Source organism: Branchiostoma floridae, chromosome 9, assembly GCF_000003815.2.
Source record: "Branchiostoma floridae strain S238N-H82 chromosome 9, Bfl_VNyyK, whole genome shotgun sequence".
NCBI lineage: Eukaryota > Metazoa > Chordata > Leptocardii > Amphioxiformes > Branchiostomatidae > Branchiostoma > Branchiostoma floridae.
Genome location: NC_049987.1, coordinates 18709642 through 18727140, shown reverse-complemented (window position 1 = coordinate 18727140; position 17499 = coordinate 18709642). Strand labels below are relative to the sequence as shown.

At 39.5% G+C, this 17499-nt stretch overlaps 2 protein-coding genes across 3 annotated transcripts in view; both read left to right on the top strand.

The window, feature by feature from the left end:
* Positions 1-9201, top strand: part of LOC118423415 (steroid 17-alpha-hydroxylase/17,20 lyase-like) — a 15655-nt gene extending 6454 nt beyond the window's left edge. The window contains exons 7-14 of the mRNA XM_035831559.1: positions 944-1030; positions 1389-1513; positions 2481-2739; positions 4517-4676; positions 5207-6760; positions 7610-7656; positions 8482-8589; positions 9144-9201. Coding sequence (XP_035687452.1) covers positions 944-1030; positions 1389-1513; positions 2481-2739; positions 4517-4676; positions 5207-5402 — 827 coding nt within the window. The 3' untranslated portion in view covers positions 5403-6760; positions 7610-7656; positions 8482-8589; positions 9144-9201. The remainder of the gene's footprint in view (positions 1-943; positions 1031-1388; positions 1514-2480; positions 2740-4516; positions 4677-5206; positions 6761-7609; positions 7657-8481; positions 8590-9143) is intronic.
* Positions 9202-12454: 3253 nt separating this feature from the next.
* On the top strand, positions 12455-15131 carry LOC118423414 (very-long-chain 3-oxoacyl-CoA reductase-like). 2 transcript variants are annotated; one of them, XM_035831557.1, is made up of 4 exons: positions 12455-12678; positions 13133-13198; positions 13621-13740; positions 14453-15131. In XM_035831557.1, the coding sequence occupies exons 1-4, from the start codon at positions 12583-12585 to the stop codon at positions 14567-14569; spliced, it is 399 nt and encodes a 132-aa protein (XP_035687450.1). In that variant the 5' UTR covers positions 12455-12582; the 3' UTR covers positions 14570-15131. The 2 variants fall into 2 exon arrangements, with proteins under 2 accessions (XP_035687450.1, XP_035687449.1); XM_035831556.1 differs by having other exon boundaries at positions 13591-13740.
* The last annotated feature ends 2368 nt before the right edge of the window (positions 15132-17499 follow it).

Sequence of the window (17499 nt, the reverse complement as noted above, 5' to 3'; positions counted from 1 at the left end):
GCAAATGATGGCCTCATTTGCATAATTCATGAGAAAATATGAACATGTTGACGGATCATCATGTTTGTTGGTATATAGGTAGCGTAAGGGAAGACCTACATAATGAGATACCAATTATGCAAATCAGGTAATTTGCATAATTAATGAGGACATTTTATAAATCCACTACATTCCGTGATAGGACTCTAAATCTTGTCACATATGTAGCTGAGAAAGAGAAAAATGTCAACACGGTTTTATAATGCAAATGACGACCTCATTTGCATAATTAATGAGAATTTATGAACGTGTTGACGGTTGTTGTCATGATTTTTGGCATGTAAATAGCCTAAGTAAAGACTTATATAATGTGATACTTATGCAAATTAACAGCTTATTTGCAAAATTGATTAGGAAAAGTTCATAAATCCACAGCATTCCATTATATAGTACTTTCAAAGTTGTCACATATTCAACTGAGAAAGAGGGAAGAGAGTAGGAGGTGTATTTAAAGACTTTGAAAGAATATAAGTCAAGAATGGATCAAAGGATCATCATGATTTTTGGTATGCTGATATCAATTAATTGTAACTTTTGATGTAATTTGCATAATCAATGCCGAAATTTTATAAACCAAGCATATAATTATAAAATGAAATGAAATGAGTAACGCATTTGTCAACAGACATCATTCTATATAACAAACCTGGTTTGTTTGGCATAGGTATGTGTTCTTGGAACTCTAGTTGATTGACTATTATTACAGGTCAATCGATCGATATGGAAGAGTCCACTAGTTTAGCTTTGAATACGTGTTATGCAAGTTTGTTTGTCAACATTATCGGCTTACTTAGACGGCAGATGATATGAAGAATACCGATTGTGTTCATTAGTGTGAAATGATTTATCGCTTTTAATGACAAGACGCTGTTTAAACCGTTTTTTGTCTCTACCTCATACACAGCCGTAACTGCCAACCGAAAAATGACGCACCAACTTATGGAGATCATGCAGCGTCATCTGGAGCAGCACAGGGAATCATTTGACCCAAGTAAGAATGAATGAATGAACTTTATTGCACGACATTTGTACATGGTACAATGTAAGGCGTAATTCAGCTAAATTTAAAAAGTGGCGCACATATTAGTTCTAGAACTACATACGTACAGGAATGTGAACATAAATGGCGTATTGAATACTGACACTTTGCTGTCTCCTAAGTAGCCTGGGTACCATCAGATTACGACCGGGGCTCCTTAAACTCGCTGAGTGTATGGAGACCCGGTAGTGATCGGAAAGTGCCCAGACTATCTCTTATCTCTATCCAGAGTGTCTCACTTAAGGATATTTGAATACTTTTCTGATGCATCTTAAGTCCGCTTAATGAATATCAATGTACGCTTCGGCAGATAACCTCCGTGACATCACAGATCACATGATCAAGGCTCAGAAGGATGCTGAGGAGGAGGGAATGCAAGACATCAACTCTCTCACAGACACCCATCTCAGGCAGTTGATTGGTGACATCTTTTTGGTACTCAAAATGTTTTCCTTCTCTTTTGCACTCTAATCATTACTTCCCACATCAGGCAAACGCTTTCTTCTTTATGTAACAGCTATGTCTACCGTGAATAGTTCGAAATGAGTCATGCGCAATTGTTGTAAATTGCCCTAGGTTCTTTCTTGTATTATTTTTGATTTTTTTTTTGCTGACGTTTGCATATTCGGCCAACTTTCTGCTAACAGCACAAGAAGAATTTTTACTTTTAAAATCTGTGACCTTAGTTGGCCTTACGGGTGTAATACTGGATCTATTGGGGCCTGTCTGCTGCTTGACAAAGCATGGTGTTCTTGGCTTGGAGTTCAGAGGTCGAAGTTCAGAGGTCAAAATTTAAGTAGACATGTCAATCTATCCAGTAGAAAATAACATTAGGAGATTAAAACATTTTTGAATTTTAAAGCCTTTCTTTATGTGTGCTTTTGGACAGAACGCAGAGACAGTTGGATTTTGTTGGCTCCTCCCCTGTAGTTTATTCCACCGACGGGCCCCCTTTACCTTCCACATGGCAATTCTGACTGGTTCACCGCGTCTATGTACTCATTTAGTATATAAATACATTTTGGACCGCATCTGTCAGCAGCGACACCTATGCTGCAGTTCAATGTGAACTAGGTGTACAAGTCAGAATTGCCCTGAAGAAGGTGACCGACGTTACCGAAACTTTGAAGGAATAAACTACAAATTGGTTGTGTACAAACAATATAATCTTGTTATTCAACTATTTCTATGTATGTTAACTCTTTAATTTGCATATGATCGATGTTATTGTAACTAAAACGGTAAAGGACTGAAGATTTCTGTAAAATTTCAGTTTATTGACAATCAGAGACAGATGCTGGAACTGATGTATGTTCGCTTTTTATCTATTGCAATCACATATAAACACCTTTCCTATATCAATTTCTACAGTATACGTATGTATATATAAAAATACATCTAGGTGGCTATTTTATCTTCAGCGGGTACAATATCAACTATCTTGACTCTACGCTGGGCCATCCTGTACCTTGCTGTCCACCCGGAGATACAGGAGAAGGTGGCTGCTGAGTTAGACAGTGTGGTGGGCCGTGACAGGCTGCCGGAGATGTCTGACCGTGAGGCCATGCCTTACACGGAGGCGATCTTTCATGAAGTGATGCGGATGGCATCCATGGATCCTGTGTCTTTGCCACATGCTACAACTGTCGACACCACGCTAAGTGAGTAACTCTTCTTATGGCGTTTTTGGCGACACCTCAGGGGCTAGCCTAATAGAATAGTATGCGTCCGTTTGTCAGGAATTCCAAAAACTGTACAGGCATGTCAGGAATTTATTTTTCGCGCATAAAGATAATTCAAGAACGGCTGGGTGGACTGGTTTCATACTTGGTGTGTTGGTAGGTTGTGACTAAAGCTGGAAATAATTAGATTTCGGCCCCTCCTAGCGGGTTCCCTTGGTACTGCAGCGCAACTTCCGGTTTTGCTATCTCGTGTTCTGAACAAGTTATGGTCACGTTTTTTTTGTGTTAGGTAGCTCTGGTGCTCAGGAAGGAGTGACATAAGTTTGGGCCCCTAGCGGCTAGTTTTGTTGGGATATCAGGGGCAATTTTGTCAAAACCTTCTGAAGAAGACAACTCAAGATGGGAACAACAGATTTTCATGATTTTTGGTATTTAGGTACCTTAGACAATGTTCTACAGGATGTAATACTAATTATGCTATGTAGGGGTATATTTGAATAATTAATCAGAATATTCAATCATATCATTTTTTCAATGTATCTCTTGTCCCGGACATGATATGGTCTGACATTTGGGTGATAGATAGTGTTTAGAGTCATGACAAAGTGGGGCAAGTTTCAACCCCCGAACATTTGATCTTGGAACTGCAGGGGCATTTTTGTTAAGACATTCCAAAGAAGATAACTGAAGGAAGGAACGACGGATTGCCATCATTTTAGACATGCAGGCAGCTTAGGCAAATATGTTTATAATGATATACATGTTATGGAAATGAGGGCTTAATTTGCATAAGTAACGAGGAAATAAGTATAATTCCATTGTTTTCAATAACTTGACCAAATATACAAGGAACTGATTTGCATAATATATGCAAAAATTGCAAAACTGCTTAATGATGAATGACGGGAATTTTATACTTGCGACATATGTAGTCAATGCTGAACATCATTATGCATAAATCATGTAAATTTGTAAGTCATTTGCATAAAATTTACAAAAGCTCTTAATATTTCATGTGGACATTTTCAGTTCATATTCATGAAATTTTGAGGTTAAATGTTGAAAAAGATCTTAAGACATTGAAGGTTGATAATTCAACACGGCGGATGAAAAGTGACAGCTGAATACACATGGCGTCCTTTTATGACGTCATTTGGACGTCATTGTGGTTGCTAGCGACAACAGAAGTCAATAAGGAACCCTTGATTGTTAATTTTTTGTTCTCTGATACCTTCAGGCATTATCCATTCAGACCGTTTTAGCCAATAAAATCAACGACTTCAGACGTCCCATTTAAGTTCGACTTGAATTGAAATAACTTTTATCTTTTAAAAAAATCTTACGTTTATTTGTGTTATTGAGATGTTACAGTTTTCCATTGAACAAAGAAACGCGCTATCGATGTTACCAGAAACCCCTGTAATGTTACTACATACCCCTATTCTGGGCATATGTAACCGAGCTTTTGATTGGTTGACATTTAGTCTATCTCTCATTCTGATTAGTCAGAGTCCTCTGTATATATCCTTCTGATTGGTTTATATTTTCAAAAGTCATAAACAACCGTTTGTTAATGAACTATTTAATAACCGGTTGTCAATGCTTTTCCATGTATTACGTCGTTATAACCAACATGAAATGGGGCCTTCTGATTGGTCAACGTCCCCTGGCTATATGATGATGTACCTCATAGAATTGTTGTGCAATAAAGTAATATGTATGTTACATGTCTCACCATGCAATCTACACACCTCAGGAGGTTACCAGATCCCGAAGGGTACTTGGATCATGCCGAACCTGTGGGCCCTGCACCATGACCCTGACACCTGGGGAGATCCGGACGTTTTCCGGCCTGAACGTTTCTTGGATGAGAATGGAAAACCCATCCCAAAACCTGCGGCTCTAATGCCATTCGGGTAGGCACAAAGTTCTTTTTTTCAATCAGAGGTTGCCAAGTTTGTGATACGTAGCAAGCAGGTTCTTTATGATTCAGACAGTATTTAAAAGGGCATTGTGTGAGTACTTCATCCCTGTGGGTAATGGTATTGGCATTATCTTACTAAGAGCGACATTTACAGTCCATCATAGAAAATTAAGACTTGTACTCACGAAACTTTCAAATGGTGTCCGATTTGTTTATCACCCCAGAATGAAGCATCACGTAACCTGTGTGACTTTTGACTCTCAGGTCACGTGACGCCTTATTCTCGGGTGATAAACAGATTGGACACCATGAGGATGTTGTAGACGGTAGATGTACACGGATATATGCAGTCATTTAAGAAATGTATAACGGTCATTTTTAGAGTATATCAAATGCGACGGCATGTGAACATCTTCGATGGGTAAACACGTTGTTTTAACGTTCTTGAAACAAGACACGAGAGACAAGACAAGATATCTGTTCATCTGAATTTTAGTGTTATATTATGTGTCTTTCCATCAGTGTTGGACGCCGTGCTTGTCCTGGCGAAGCCCTGGCAAAAGCAGACACCTTCCTCTTACTTGGAGGACTGGTCCAGAACTTCCGCTTCAGCATTCCTGAGGGGGAAGGGCCTCCTGATCTCACCCCTGATGAGATAGGTGAGGGCAGCATCAGCATACCTTACCCGTACAACGTGGTCATGACCTGCCGGAAGTGAATGTTGCTGACCTACAGGAAGTCGATGATAAAGACGTGTGATAAGCGGAATAGCGGATCCAACTGTGCATGCGCATGTCAAAGGTGAGGGCCTCTGATATAATAAATTGTTGCCTTGACTATATATGGCCTCCGTCGGTCACTTTGCGTGATGTCCAGACGTCTTTTCTTTATGTCTCAGGGGTCTTCACCTTTGACATGCGCATGCCCAGTTGGATCCGTGAATGGGCTTATTCCAATGGCACAGACGAACAAATTGCCAAGTCAAGAAATATCCAATGTAATGCATGAAGCTCTGTCTCAAAAGCTGCCTATCAAACGAGTGCATAAGAATTGCAGGATTTCATTTACCATCGCCAGTTTGACTATGATTTAAGGGGGAAAGAAGAAATTTTGTAATGTTTTAAATTTATGATTGAAATTGTGCAGTGTGTTGATGAAACGAAAGCCTATTCGCGGTGTCATGATTTCGTGGTGGAGATGTCACCAATGAAAAAAAATCATCGTCCAATTCCGTACTCATTTCAGTGAATGAAAACTGTTTGAAGCCACGTTGATAACGTAATACTTAATCACGAATGTAGACTAGCAGCATGTTATGAGAAATTATATAAGATTCAAGCAGGATAACCATAACATTATACTGTATATTCTAATATAATATGATATGATATGGGAAGCCATAGCCTACAACCTTTAGTTTTTAGTAAAATTGAAGATGTCGAATTGAGACTTGTTTTCGGTTAAGGCTATATCTTAATTGAATGTTGTAAGTTAAAAACTATTCACCTAATAGGGCTGTATTGGCTAAGGTTTTTACCGATGTTAAATTGACTCTTTAGAAATGATTTCCCTGTTATAGTATTTGCTCAAAATATGTATAACGGCACCCGTCATCTCTGCCACTGAGATGCCATAAAATGAAAATTGATGTATAGCCACAAAGCTATTATCTTAAAATCATTTACCCTTTATGTATATGTTCATGAATATCTGGTACAAATACACCATCTAGGACGCATGGATTACTGTAATAAAACGTTTTTAATAGACAATATCCAGCAGTTCTTGATATCCATTTAAGCTTTTATAGGAATTTAGAATTTTTTAGTTCCTTCGAATGGGCATTTGAATGGGATGCTATGTTTTGTCTAATGACGACTCGGCGGCTGGATCGGTGGCTACCAATCGGCTGCCCAATCAGCGGCCAAGTTCAGCCTGATTATAAAAGGGGCCAAGCGACTCAGATTTTGACCTGCAAACAGTGAACATTGCGCTTTCTTGCCAAGACCAAGACGTTTTCTTGCAAGAAGCTTGCCCTTGCCTTCGTGACAAAACGTGGGCAACCTTTTGTGATCCGTAAGTGGTAAATACCGCCTCCGTACGAACTCGTACGGAATCCGACGGATTTTGGAGCACGCAGACACGCCGTAGAACGTAACGTGCAGTCAAAACTTTGTCTACCACTGGCATGGGCTGCGGATTCCCCTAGTTTCACCTGGCAAATGGTTGCGCACACGCAGGAAACAGTTGCATTGAATTAATCTTTAAGTTACGGTGACACTTTTATAAAGAACCGGCGGTTTCAACTGGAAGGGTGTAGCAGGTTTCGTTCGCCAACCTTTGATATTACAATCTTTTTATCTCGTTCTTGAAATGTAAATGAGGTCAAAGTTCGATAATATGACCCAACGTATCGTTACCTAATGCAATTTGGCAATACACGGCACCACTACAAATTTTGCGCCTTTGCCTGTTCTGACGAGAGCATTCATAAACGTTTTTTTCTGTGATTTCAGTTACAAACATTCTTTTTTTGTGTGTCATCGCTTGGGGTGATGACGCGATAACAAAATGGCGGTGCTTGGCTGTAACGTTTTAGAAGCAACCGGTATAGTTACACTGTTGTACGTCGGATTCAGAGTGTTATGGGGCGTTTGGCAGACAGTAAGACTCTACTTGCTTTCTGGGCCTCTTGGATTGTCAGTGGACTTCAGAAACTACGCAGGGCTTTGGGCAGGTAAGAAGGGAACTTAAACTTTACTGCTTGTTACAAAGAAAACAAACAAAGATGTGTGACCTTTGATCATTACACGGAGAAGGCTGTTACGTCAGTCGGCTGCGTAGTGGTATTTAGGTCTAGGTGCTCCGACATGTTGTATTTTGGAATGAATAAAGCATTGTTTGTTTTCTATTTACTTCTTGCAGTTGTTACAGGCTCCACCGATGGAATTGGCAAGGCATATGCAGAGCAGGTAGCGTGACATTCCAGGTCCTCCCGCAATCTCATGTTAACTATGGAGGTGGCTTGTAACGTCCATGGCCGTGCATGCATTATCAACATTTTGTGTTCACATTGTTCTACGGATTCTTGGGTTTTTATACACCTTTTAAGAATAATTTGTTATTGTTACAATAATTTGAAGTTTGGCTTAATAAGCCATAATGAATTTGTCATTATAGCCACATGAAATAATGATTTGATACGGGGTAGTTTTCCCACGGTATTTGGGGGGGGGGGGGTTCAAGATTTCGTGTGCTTATATGCATGTGTGGTGTATTTGTGTGTGTGTGTGTGTGTGTGTGTAAAACAATCCATTATTGAACAAAGTACGAAGTCAGCTAAAAATTTCCAATTTTTGAACTTAAGTGATGAAAAAGGATTCAGTGATTTGAAACAGTGTATTTTATTTTCACAAAGCTTACAATCTGAAAATGAAATATATTTAGCATTCGATCGCGCGATCGCAAATGTTGTCTTTTTAGTCTAGAATTGGCTTGTTTATGGTACTCGTAATAATTTAGATTTCTGCAATCAAAATAATGTCCATATATATTATTGTAGCTCGCAGCTCATGGGCTGAACATTGTCTTGATCAGCCGATCAGAAGACAAGCTGAAGGCTGTAGCTGCAAAGATAGGTACAGCACTTTCTAAATTCCCCTGTTTCCACGCTAAACATTTGTTTAAACATCTATTTATTAATCTTACGTTTCACCTTATTGAAGAGTTTGTATACTGAATGTTACAACGTCATCAAAAGGAAAACACATGAGCTGAACAAGAAACTTTGTTCACAGAAGGCAGAACTGCTGTTCGGACAAAGACAGTGGTTGCAGATTTTTGCTCCAGCAAAATCTATGGCAACATCAAACAGGAGTTGGAGGGACTTGACATTGCCTGTCTTGGTTAGTAACTATAGTCACTGGTACATTCAGTTATGTACATGTACCTTTTGATTTATAATACACACACACATACACACACACATACACACACACATACACAGAGAGAGAGAGACAGACAGACAGACAGACAGACAAACGCACACACACACAACGCGCACAAACACGCACAAACACACACACACACACACACACACGCACGCACAAACACACACACACACGTACAAACACACACAGATACTGACAAGTACAAGCTGCATATACGGAGAGATTTAAATGAAACACTCACACCTGGTAGCAGTCATCTACTCTTTACGTTTAGTATGGTGAGATCTTTTGTATTACGTGCTCGAACTGTGGCTCTTTTCAAGCATGGAACCTTAAATTTAATGTCTTATCTGAGGGACGTCCCTAACCGAAACTAGATACTCCTTTACACCTGAGTGAAATGGGGAAAGTCGTGTAAAATGCCTTTTGTAATCACGGAAGTTCGAATTATCTTAGAGTAGAATATACGTTTTACAGCGACTCCAATTCTTTCCTGCCTTCCTTTCCAGTAAACAATGTTGGCATGAAGGCAGCCAGTCACCCGGAGTTCTTCCTACAAGTTGAGGAAGAGGTTTGCATGCAGTTCCGTTTATTTGTTATCATTGCGGTGAAATTGTAAACCGCCTGATGGCGTAACGCACCGGTACCAGGTTAGTATTGAACAGTGCAATCTGCATATACGGACAGATATCGGGGATTCAAACCAGGACCTCTGGGTTCTGGGGCAAACACTGCTCTTGCGTCAAGCTTGCGTCACTGCGGGGTTCGTTCACTGCGCCACTGTTTTTTTTTGATATTTAGTAATTTAGATATTACGTAAAGCGTAAAAGTAGACTTAGAAGACGACAAAATACACATAAAGTTTATCTCTATAATTCGTTGAGTTTCTTTTTAACTCCCCAGTGACGCAAGCATGACGCAAGCGCAGTGAGATACAACCTTAAAGCTATACTACGGAAGATTGGGACAATAAAAAATTTTTTTATAGGCCTGGAAGTTGTTGTTTACAGCCAGGAGGGTCTAATTCTGGTGGTCATTAAACAAATCCGTAGTATACCTTTAACAGTTCACCAACACGTCGACGCCACGTTGTTTGAAACAACTTCTAGTTCCTTTTACTTGAACCGTTATGCTAGCAAAAGTTAGTAAACTGATTAATTTGTATTTGTGCACAATTGTTTAAGTGATGACAATTGACCAAATAAGAGATATAACATTGTCAGTGCAGCAAGGTATTGTGGGTGTAAGTTCAGAGGTTAAAGCCCCTCAGAAGTAAACAGATGTACGTGTGCATGCGCCTAAGCAAAGAGTTGGTCACAGGTGGGGGACATTGACCCTTATTACCTGGACAAGAATCAATCGCGACTGCACATGCACATTGCGAGGCCGCTTTTGATATGCAACCGTGCACTTTTTTGCATTTAAATATTTCTAAAAATTAAAATTCCTGCCCCCAGGTCACAGAGACGATGATCTATTGCAACGTGATTTCCATGCTCAAGGTATGTTTGACAATGAAGTTCGTTTGCTGAAATGCATTCCATATTTGCCTCCTGGTCTGAAAATTAAACCTCTTAACTGTTAACGGTTTTTATTAGAATAGAAACTTTGGTAGTCAACGCTAGTCAAGTCCATTCAAAGTATATAGCACAACAACTATAGCAACAGGGTTGAAGCTTGCCTTATTGTCTGCATGTTAAACCTAGCTTATCTTAACGGTTTTCATATTCATAAGAATAGAAACAAACGTCTTTTGCTAAGTCAAGACTAGTCAAGTCAAGATCTATTGCACAACAACGGGTTTACCATAAGGAAAAGCATCAAATAATACTACTGGCTAGTTACATGAATCTGGTACGTAGATTCGAAGTATATTGAAAAAAAAAGCCCAATTAGGCGTTGTAACGGGGGCTGCCCTAAGACGGTTCCCGTCCTAAGACGGCACGGATTTTTTGCTGATCTTATTATCCATAAGTACACCGTGTTTGTTACCACTGACTATGCTGATTACAAAGGTAAATAAACCAACTCCATGCACACAGCTTCAATTTGCATTCCAAGTATACTTTAACATATTTACTTCATGTTTTTTTAAAAACAGAATTCTAACAGTAATGTTGACAGTGCTGAATCACTGCGGTCACCGGCCTCTGCGTATTGGTGGCTCGTGTCGCTAACTATACGAACTCTTTCAAGCAGTCACACAACTGCCATGATACACATAAATAAAGCTCCATAAAACACTATGAATATGGGTCGTCTTCAAATGTTTGTTGAGTAGAAAAGCAAGCAAAAGGAAGCGAAATAAACATTGCCACCATTGTACTCCCAAGGGAGTGTGGCCGTGAAGGTGGCAGACTAGAGAACGCTCCAAAGATTTATTTGACTGTAACAAATGATTCGTGCTGTCTATGAAAATAAGACTTTATAGAGAGATGTAGATGATATTTTCATATTATCAGAATTTTATTGATGTTGGCGGTGTCGTTTTTTCGTAATGGTTTTTTTAGTCGGGCATTCACAATCAGTGCATTCAGCCCATTGCCCGTAAACACATCAGCTGGATTGTTCTAGGTACAGCCTTTCTCATGTGAGACAAGAAGTACATACAGTCACGATTTAACTGTCAAAAGAAAGCTAAAATATTATACTATTAACTTTTTTCTGTGTACTTAAATTTACCACTTACCTCTGAAGAGAGCAAAATGTAAAAAAAGCGTACCAAGTTAGACACACTGTCCAGCGTAGCACAAAATTGGAAGGTTACATACACGAAATTGTCTCACAGTGTTTGTCGCTTGTAACACGCAGCGCGAAAGGTTCATGAACCACATGAATGCATTTCTTATTCAAGTATGTTGTTCAAATCTATGTGTAAAAAATTCAATCATCAAAATTTGACCACTCTCAGGCAACTAGCGATGGAGCGCCATGAGTTTGAGCGAAAGAAAAAGCGTACCGTGTTGGGGCACCTCCCGTTATATCTACTCCTAAGCTACATGTACATATGAGCTGATACACACACACTTGAGTAGTCATTATATGGTCTGTTTTCTTTTCTTGCTGTTAAATTGTAAATTTCTTTTGTTACCTTTCAGATGACCAAGATTGTGCTGCCAGGGATGGTAGAGAGGTACATTCTCAAACATGCCCATTGCTTTTTAAGGGGCATTCCACTCCAGACGGGACTGTTATTTTCCGATAGATATTAATTGTAGAAGTGACAAATGTATGCTATGTACCATTATACGAAAGAGAACCCATTAGCCCCACGCGCATCAAAAAGCATGCAGTCTTCTACAAAACTCCCCAAGTACCCTCTAATTAAATTGAATCAATCTCAGCCTATGGCTGAATACAATGTGCCTGACTTAAGTTAGGATACAAAGATAGTTTCAGGGGCGCTAAGAAAAACGGGACGAACGTCAGGTAGGTGACTTTTTAGTTCCATAGTTCCCTTGTAAAAGGGTATAGGTGATACTTTTTTTCGCCTGATGACACCAATAGCGGCGTTTTTCATCCGCTTTCGATGAATTTACGTCATCGAAGATTGCAAAAAAGTTATCACATTTTTTCATTGTCATATTTTAAAAACATGAAGAATGTAGCTTCTTTACCACAGAGGCCGTTATCCTGGCAGAATTCTTTTTCAAAGCAGCTTCGATCGAAAACGTGTAAAAATGATATTTTTCGGGTCCAAAATTAGAAATTCACTAGGTATTTTACCCGAAATGAACAGGCAACAGACGATATCAAAAGAAGCAGGAAACGGCTTTTCATCGTATTGATTGATTTTCGCGTCCTACGTTTCTTAGCGGAACTGTGGCCCTTCCGCCTGCGGTTGTCCGCCAGCTCCGAAATCGTAAAATAAACTCCGGTCCGAGACCTTATGGTACCGGTGTTGCTCCTGGTCACCAGAACGTTGTTACAACTGACCAATCATAGGACATGTTCCATTTCAGGAAGAAAGGCGTGATCATAAACCTATCTTCTATATTCTCCACGGCTCCTGTTCCGCTTATGGCTCTCTACTCAGGCACCAAGGTTAGCGTCATATTGTGTAATATTTTTCTAAATTTGCTTTAGGATAGACGATGAAAATGTGGCACTGCACTCACTTAAGTCAGTAGTAGTAGTACAGACAGAAGGTAAAGTACCACCCACCAGCCCCCCCACCCCCAAACGAATTTATCAGGTACTCAGTATTACACCTGGGTAAAGTGAGAAAGGTCGTGTAAAGTGCCTTTCCCAAGGGGCGGCGGGTATCGGACTCGGGACCTCTTGGTTCCTAGCCCAATACTCTACCAGTTACGTCACACTCGACGCCACTATGTTTTTTTTCTTTTGCAAACAAGCTTTTCTCACAATGTCTAACGTTCAAAATAACAACTAATTTGTTAGATGAATGCCAGGATCCTATTTCTCAAGTAATTTACAAACTTATTTTAATTGTACTTGCTATGAGTCAAATGTTTCCTTATTGTGTTTTTATTTCAAGGCATTTGGGAGCCTTTTCTCCGAGAGCTTGGCGGCGGAGTATAAGGATAAGGGTATCATTATACAGGTACGTAAAGCATTTTTGCACCACCTTGCAATGTCGATTGTGGTGTAACTTGTTTATCATTAGCAGAAGAACTTGTTGTTTATTTGAATGTTTTGCTCGGTATCACTTATGGCACACATATAAAACGGTATCATTATGTGGCTTCCGAAGGGGGGGGTGGGGCTTATTTTGTTAATCGCATCGAATTATGTCTATATACTTGATATACACTTCATCAATATCCAATACGATTAGCTTTTACACGTCTTACCAAAAGTACTTAGAGTGCCCCATATATCTGTTCCTGTTTTTGCAATGTAACGTTACATTATTATGACCTTGAACCGTTTTGGGAACGTCGCAGTCCCGAGAGTATGCTGTTTGAATTGTTTGTGTTTATAAATTTTTTTCAGACTGTTACTCCCTCATTTGTGTCTACGAAGATGATCGGAAACCTGGCTACTAATTTCTTCGTGGCGACACCGAAGTCTTTCGTTCGCTGTGCCCTGAGCACGGTTGGGCTGGCGAGTAACACATGCGGTTACTTTTCACACTCGCTACAGGTTAGTAAGTATTTTACTTATCTCGTACGAGACTAACCATGGCCTTGTCGTTTGTGAGTAAATACATTAACCAGTGGCGCCGTATTGACGTAATGGTTAGGTTGTTTTGCCCAGGTCCCGAGTCGAACCAATGTTGAGCCCTTAGAAAAGGCACTTAACTAATGAAAACCTGGTCATAGTTACGGTGGGGAAGGCAAAATCTTTGGAAGGAGAGGGATGGCCATTCCTTCACATACCCTGCCCTAAACACATTAGGCATTAACAAGCGACTGGCCCTACGGTCTTAAAAAAGGCTATGAGACCACCGTTACTTTTTCATATTTTATATCCGATGGTATGAATATTCAAATGTAAGGTCTACAATCGCAATGACAAGCATATTCATCATAAGGGCAGACATACAAAAATATTAGGTTTATTGGCATTACCCAACAGTTCTGCACCAGTAGATGCAATTGTTGTGCAATTATTAAGATATCTATCACGTAAGATTTTATACAAGCAAAGAAATATGCTTGGATTAAGGGCAAGTAAGGCCATTATATGAACCATTCCTGAACAATTGGGAATATTTGTAGTTTATACGTCATATAGAAAAGGGTTGAAATTGTTACTTTACCTTTAACTTAGTTTCTCCCACAACACCGTGTTGTACATGTTAAACATGCATGTATGGCATGGATTCTAATATGTGTCTGTTTTCCATTCACAGCTCTGGCTTGCAGGCCTGTTTCCCCGGGATGTCTTCTGCAACTGGGTAACAATGCCTGTCATGAAGAAGCTTCGTCAGCTTGGCATGGAGGAGTTGCAGTCCAAGAAGAAGAAATAACACAAGACATTTTACAAACAATGTGCATGTGGCGTAATATGCATTCGCACGACATGTATTGTAATATATAGTAGCTGTGTGTTCATTTCGATCAAGGCACTTAACCTCTTACAATTCGACAATAGTAAAAGTAGTTGTTCTGAGCCCCATGCAGATGCAATCAGTCTTTCTTCAAATTTCTCCACTTTATCATGTTCATCGCAAGCTTTCATAGCTCCCGTAGTTTTCTGTCTTACCGCAACGATCGTAGTCCTCTGTCTTTAAAGTCTGCTCTAAGTAAGCTCAGTAGGTTCCTGCAGTATTTCCTTTCTTCATTGATTTGTAGGTATTAGACCCTATCAAGGCAAAGTCCATAACGGTTCGACAATATTGATTTCAAACAGTCACAGAGTTTTGTTATAAGAGGGTGCATACAGAGCAAGGATATCTCTATTCTAAGTCTAAATTGTTATGTGAAACACTTTTTATAACTCGTTCTAAGCTAGATGTTGAGACTATGTTGACATGGTAGAATGAATTTGTCAAAATAGACCTGCCTTAGAAATTAGGAAATGGAATTGTCAATTTCTTCCTGTCTATTTTTTGCCAATATTGCTGTAAATGTTCTTCTGTGAAATACACGGCAATTTCTCATACAACCTTATACCTATTATATAAAAGCTAGGGGTGGGTACCGGTACTGAAAATCCATGTCTAGGTCCGGTTTAGACCCATAGGATCAGGTCCTGGTTCGGACCTGAACCACAAGGCAAGTCGCTTCGCCACAAGGCAAGTCGTTTCGACACAAGGCAAGTCGCTTCGCCACAAGGCAAGTCGTTTCACCACAAGGCACAAGTCATTTCGCCACACTTATAGTCTTTGGCCATCCGAACATGTGCGTGACAGTGTGCCAGGAGGTAAATGAACACACTGTCATTGGGGGTACAGGGATTTAGAGTGATGATGATGATGAATTTAGAGTGAAGATGATGAGACCTTAAAAGTCAGACCCGTGGGAGCGACATGAAGTGTCAGACATGACAGGTCATGGGGTCAATGGGTGAGACTATTAATTCATGGGGAGGCATTATATTTTGTCTATATTATATATGTGCGAGTCACGTTCACCGTAGAGTGACGTTAAATGATTAATAAACCCTCGGGATGTAAAATGATACTACATTTGCACAATCAACGCTAGTTCACCTTTGTCCGCAGGGTAACCTAAATCCGTTGCTTTCAAAAATGGGTATTTAGGGGTACCAAGTTGACAGGCGATATCTTCAAATTACAATATTTTGAACATATTACAACTTGAAACCACCGTCCGTCGACGTGATATCCCTTAATACCGCGTGGGTAAACACAACGAATATAGGTTACCCTGCGGATAAAGGTGAACTAGCGTTAAGTCATCAGCAACTAAACTAGACGTACTTAAAACGCTAAATATTTGATGGAGGCATAATTATATATGTATAAGATCTTCGACCTCTTTTTTTATCTTGTGTAAACTAAAACACTTGGGAACAAGTCACACAAAGGCGCAACTCAAATATTAGCTGAGTGTTCCCTCTGGCTATGTAAATACTGCGGATACAACCGTTCCTTCCGAACCCGATGATACCAATGTAGTTAACGAACGCGCATTTTTCATAACATCGGAATTTGGAATCATCTCAGTGAGTTAAGACACTTTTCACCCTTCTGCCTAATTAACTGATCCACCAACTGTAGAAAGTTACTGGGCTGGTATTTTTCAGAATTTTCAACAGGAAGTGGAGTTACAGACCCATAGCATATTTTCAGACCATATGGATTTCATGAAAGACTCACTGATATTAAAATATGAATATGATAAACACAGCTAGATTTTATACCTTTAAGGCCCTCGGCGCAACACCCCAGAACATATTTTTGACACAAATGTGGTATGTATGTTTTCAGCAAAGAGCACTCTATAATGTTCAGGTGGTCCCAGCCCCACTAGTATGATTATAACATATATATTCTTTAATATGTTCAAAATATTTCTAAAAATGGCATATGTGAAATATTCATGGCAGCCTGACAGGGAAGTGGTAATATGCACAACCATGGGACCACCTGAAGATTAAAGTACAACTTATCTACTTACCCGGCATGTCTTTTGCGACAAATAAGAACATTGCATATGGTTGCGCTTTTAAGAAAAAAATAAGATGACAAATTGCAACTTTTGTTCATTCCTAGCATGAAATGTGATCTTTTTGTTTGGATAGAGGAACAATATGGCCAAGTAATTTGTTGACTTAGTGCCTGACAGCAGGGTACTAGTCTACCTGAGGAGAACAATGGGCAAGTACACAGTTTGCCACACCTCTACCTGCCAAGTCAGACAGACAGGCAGCTTGGGTTCTGTTGATCAATAATAAACAAACTTTCAAGCATTGAAGTATCACACACACAATTATATAGCAGAATTCCAAGAAAGTTGGATTAAAACCATTTCACCTGTGTATCAAAGTAACAGTTAATGCACTTGGCTGAGAAGAAACTGACCCTGGGCAGTAACCCACATTTGGTCTTAATCAAAATCTGTCTGATTTGGTGGCAAAAATAATGACTGTGACTGTCAAGAAATCATTCCTCACTCCTTACAAATTTTTTGTATGTATTTGTATTATCATAGTTGTCAATGATTGTTCATATTGTACAGGGCTAGGTGTTCTAGGGACAATTGAAATTACATGTATATAAGAATGTGGGAGAAGGGGACAGTATGAAATAGGGAACAAATTTGAGTAACGTAGATTTGTAAAATACACATTGTATTAAAAAACAAAATTGAAATAGATTACTGATGTATTTACTACCATCTATTTGTCTGATTTGTTAAACATTTAACAGTAATGCAGAATGTCCTTCTCATTTCAGCAATGTACAATTCTTACCCTAACAATAGTTTTTGA

Bases quoted from the DNA above. Each gene is read 5' to 3' on its own strand.
- LOC118423414 (XM_035831556.1), top strand. From the start codon at position 12,583: ATGTTCCATTTCAGGAAGAAAGGCGTGATCATAAACCTATCTTCTATA. The intron at 12,679-13,132 runs GTTAGCGTCATA...TTTTATTTCAAG, and splicing joins CTCTCTACTCAGGCACCAAG to GCATTTGGGAGCCTTTTCTC. The intron at 13,199-13,590 runs GTACGTAAAGCA...AATTTTTTTCAG, and splicing joins ATAAGGGTATCATTATACAG to ACTGTTACTCCCTCATTTGT.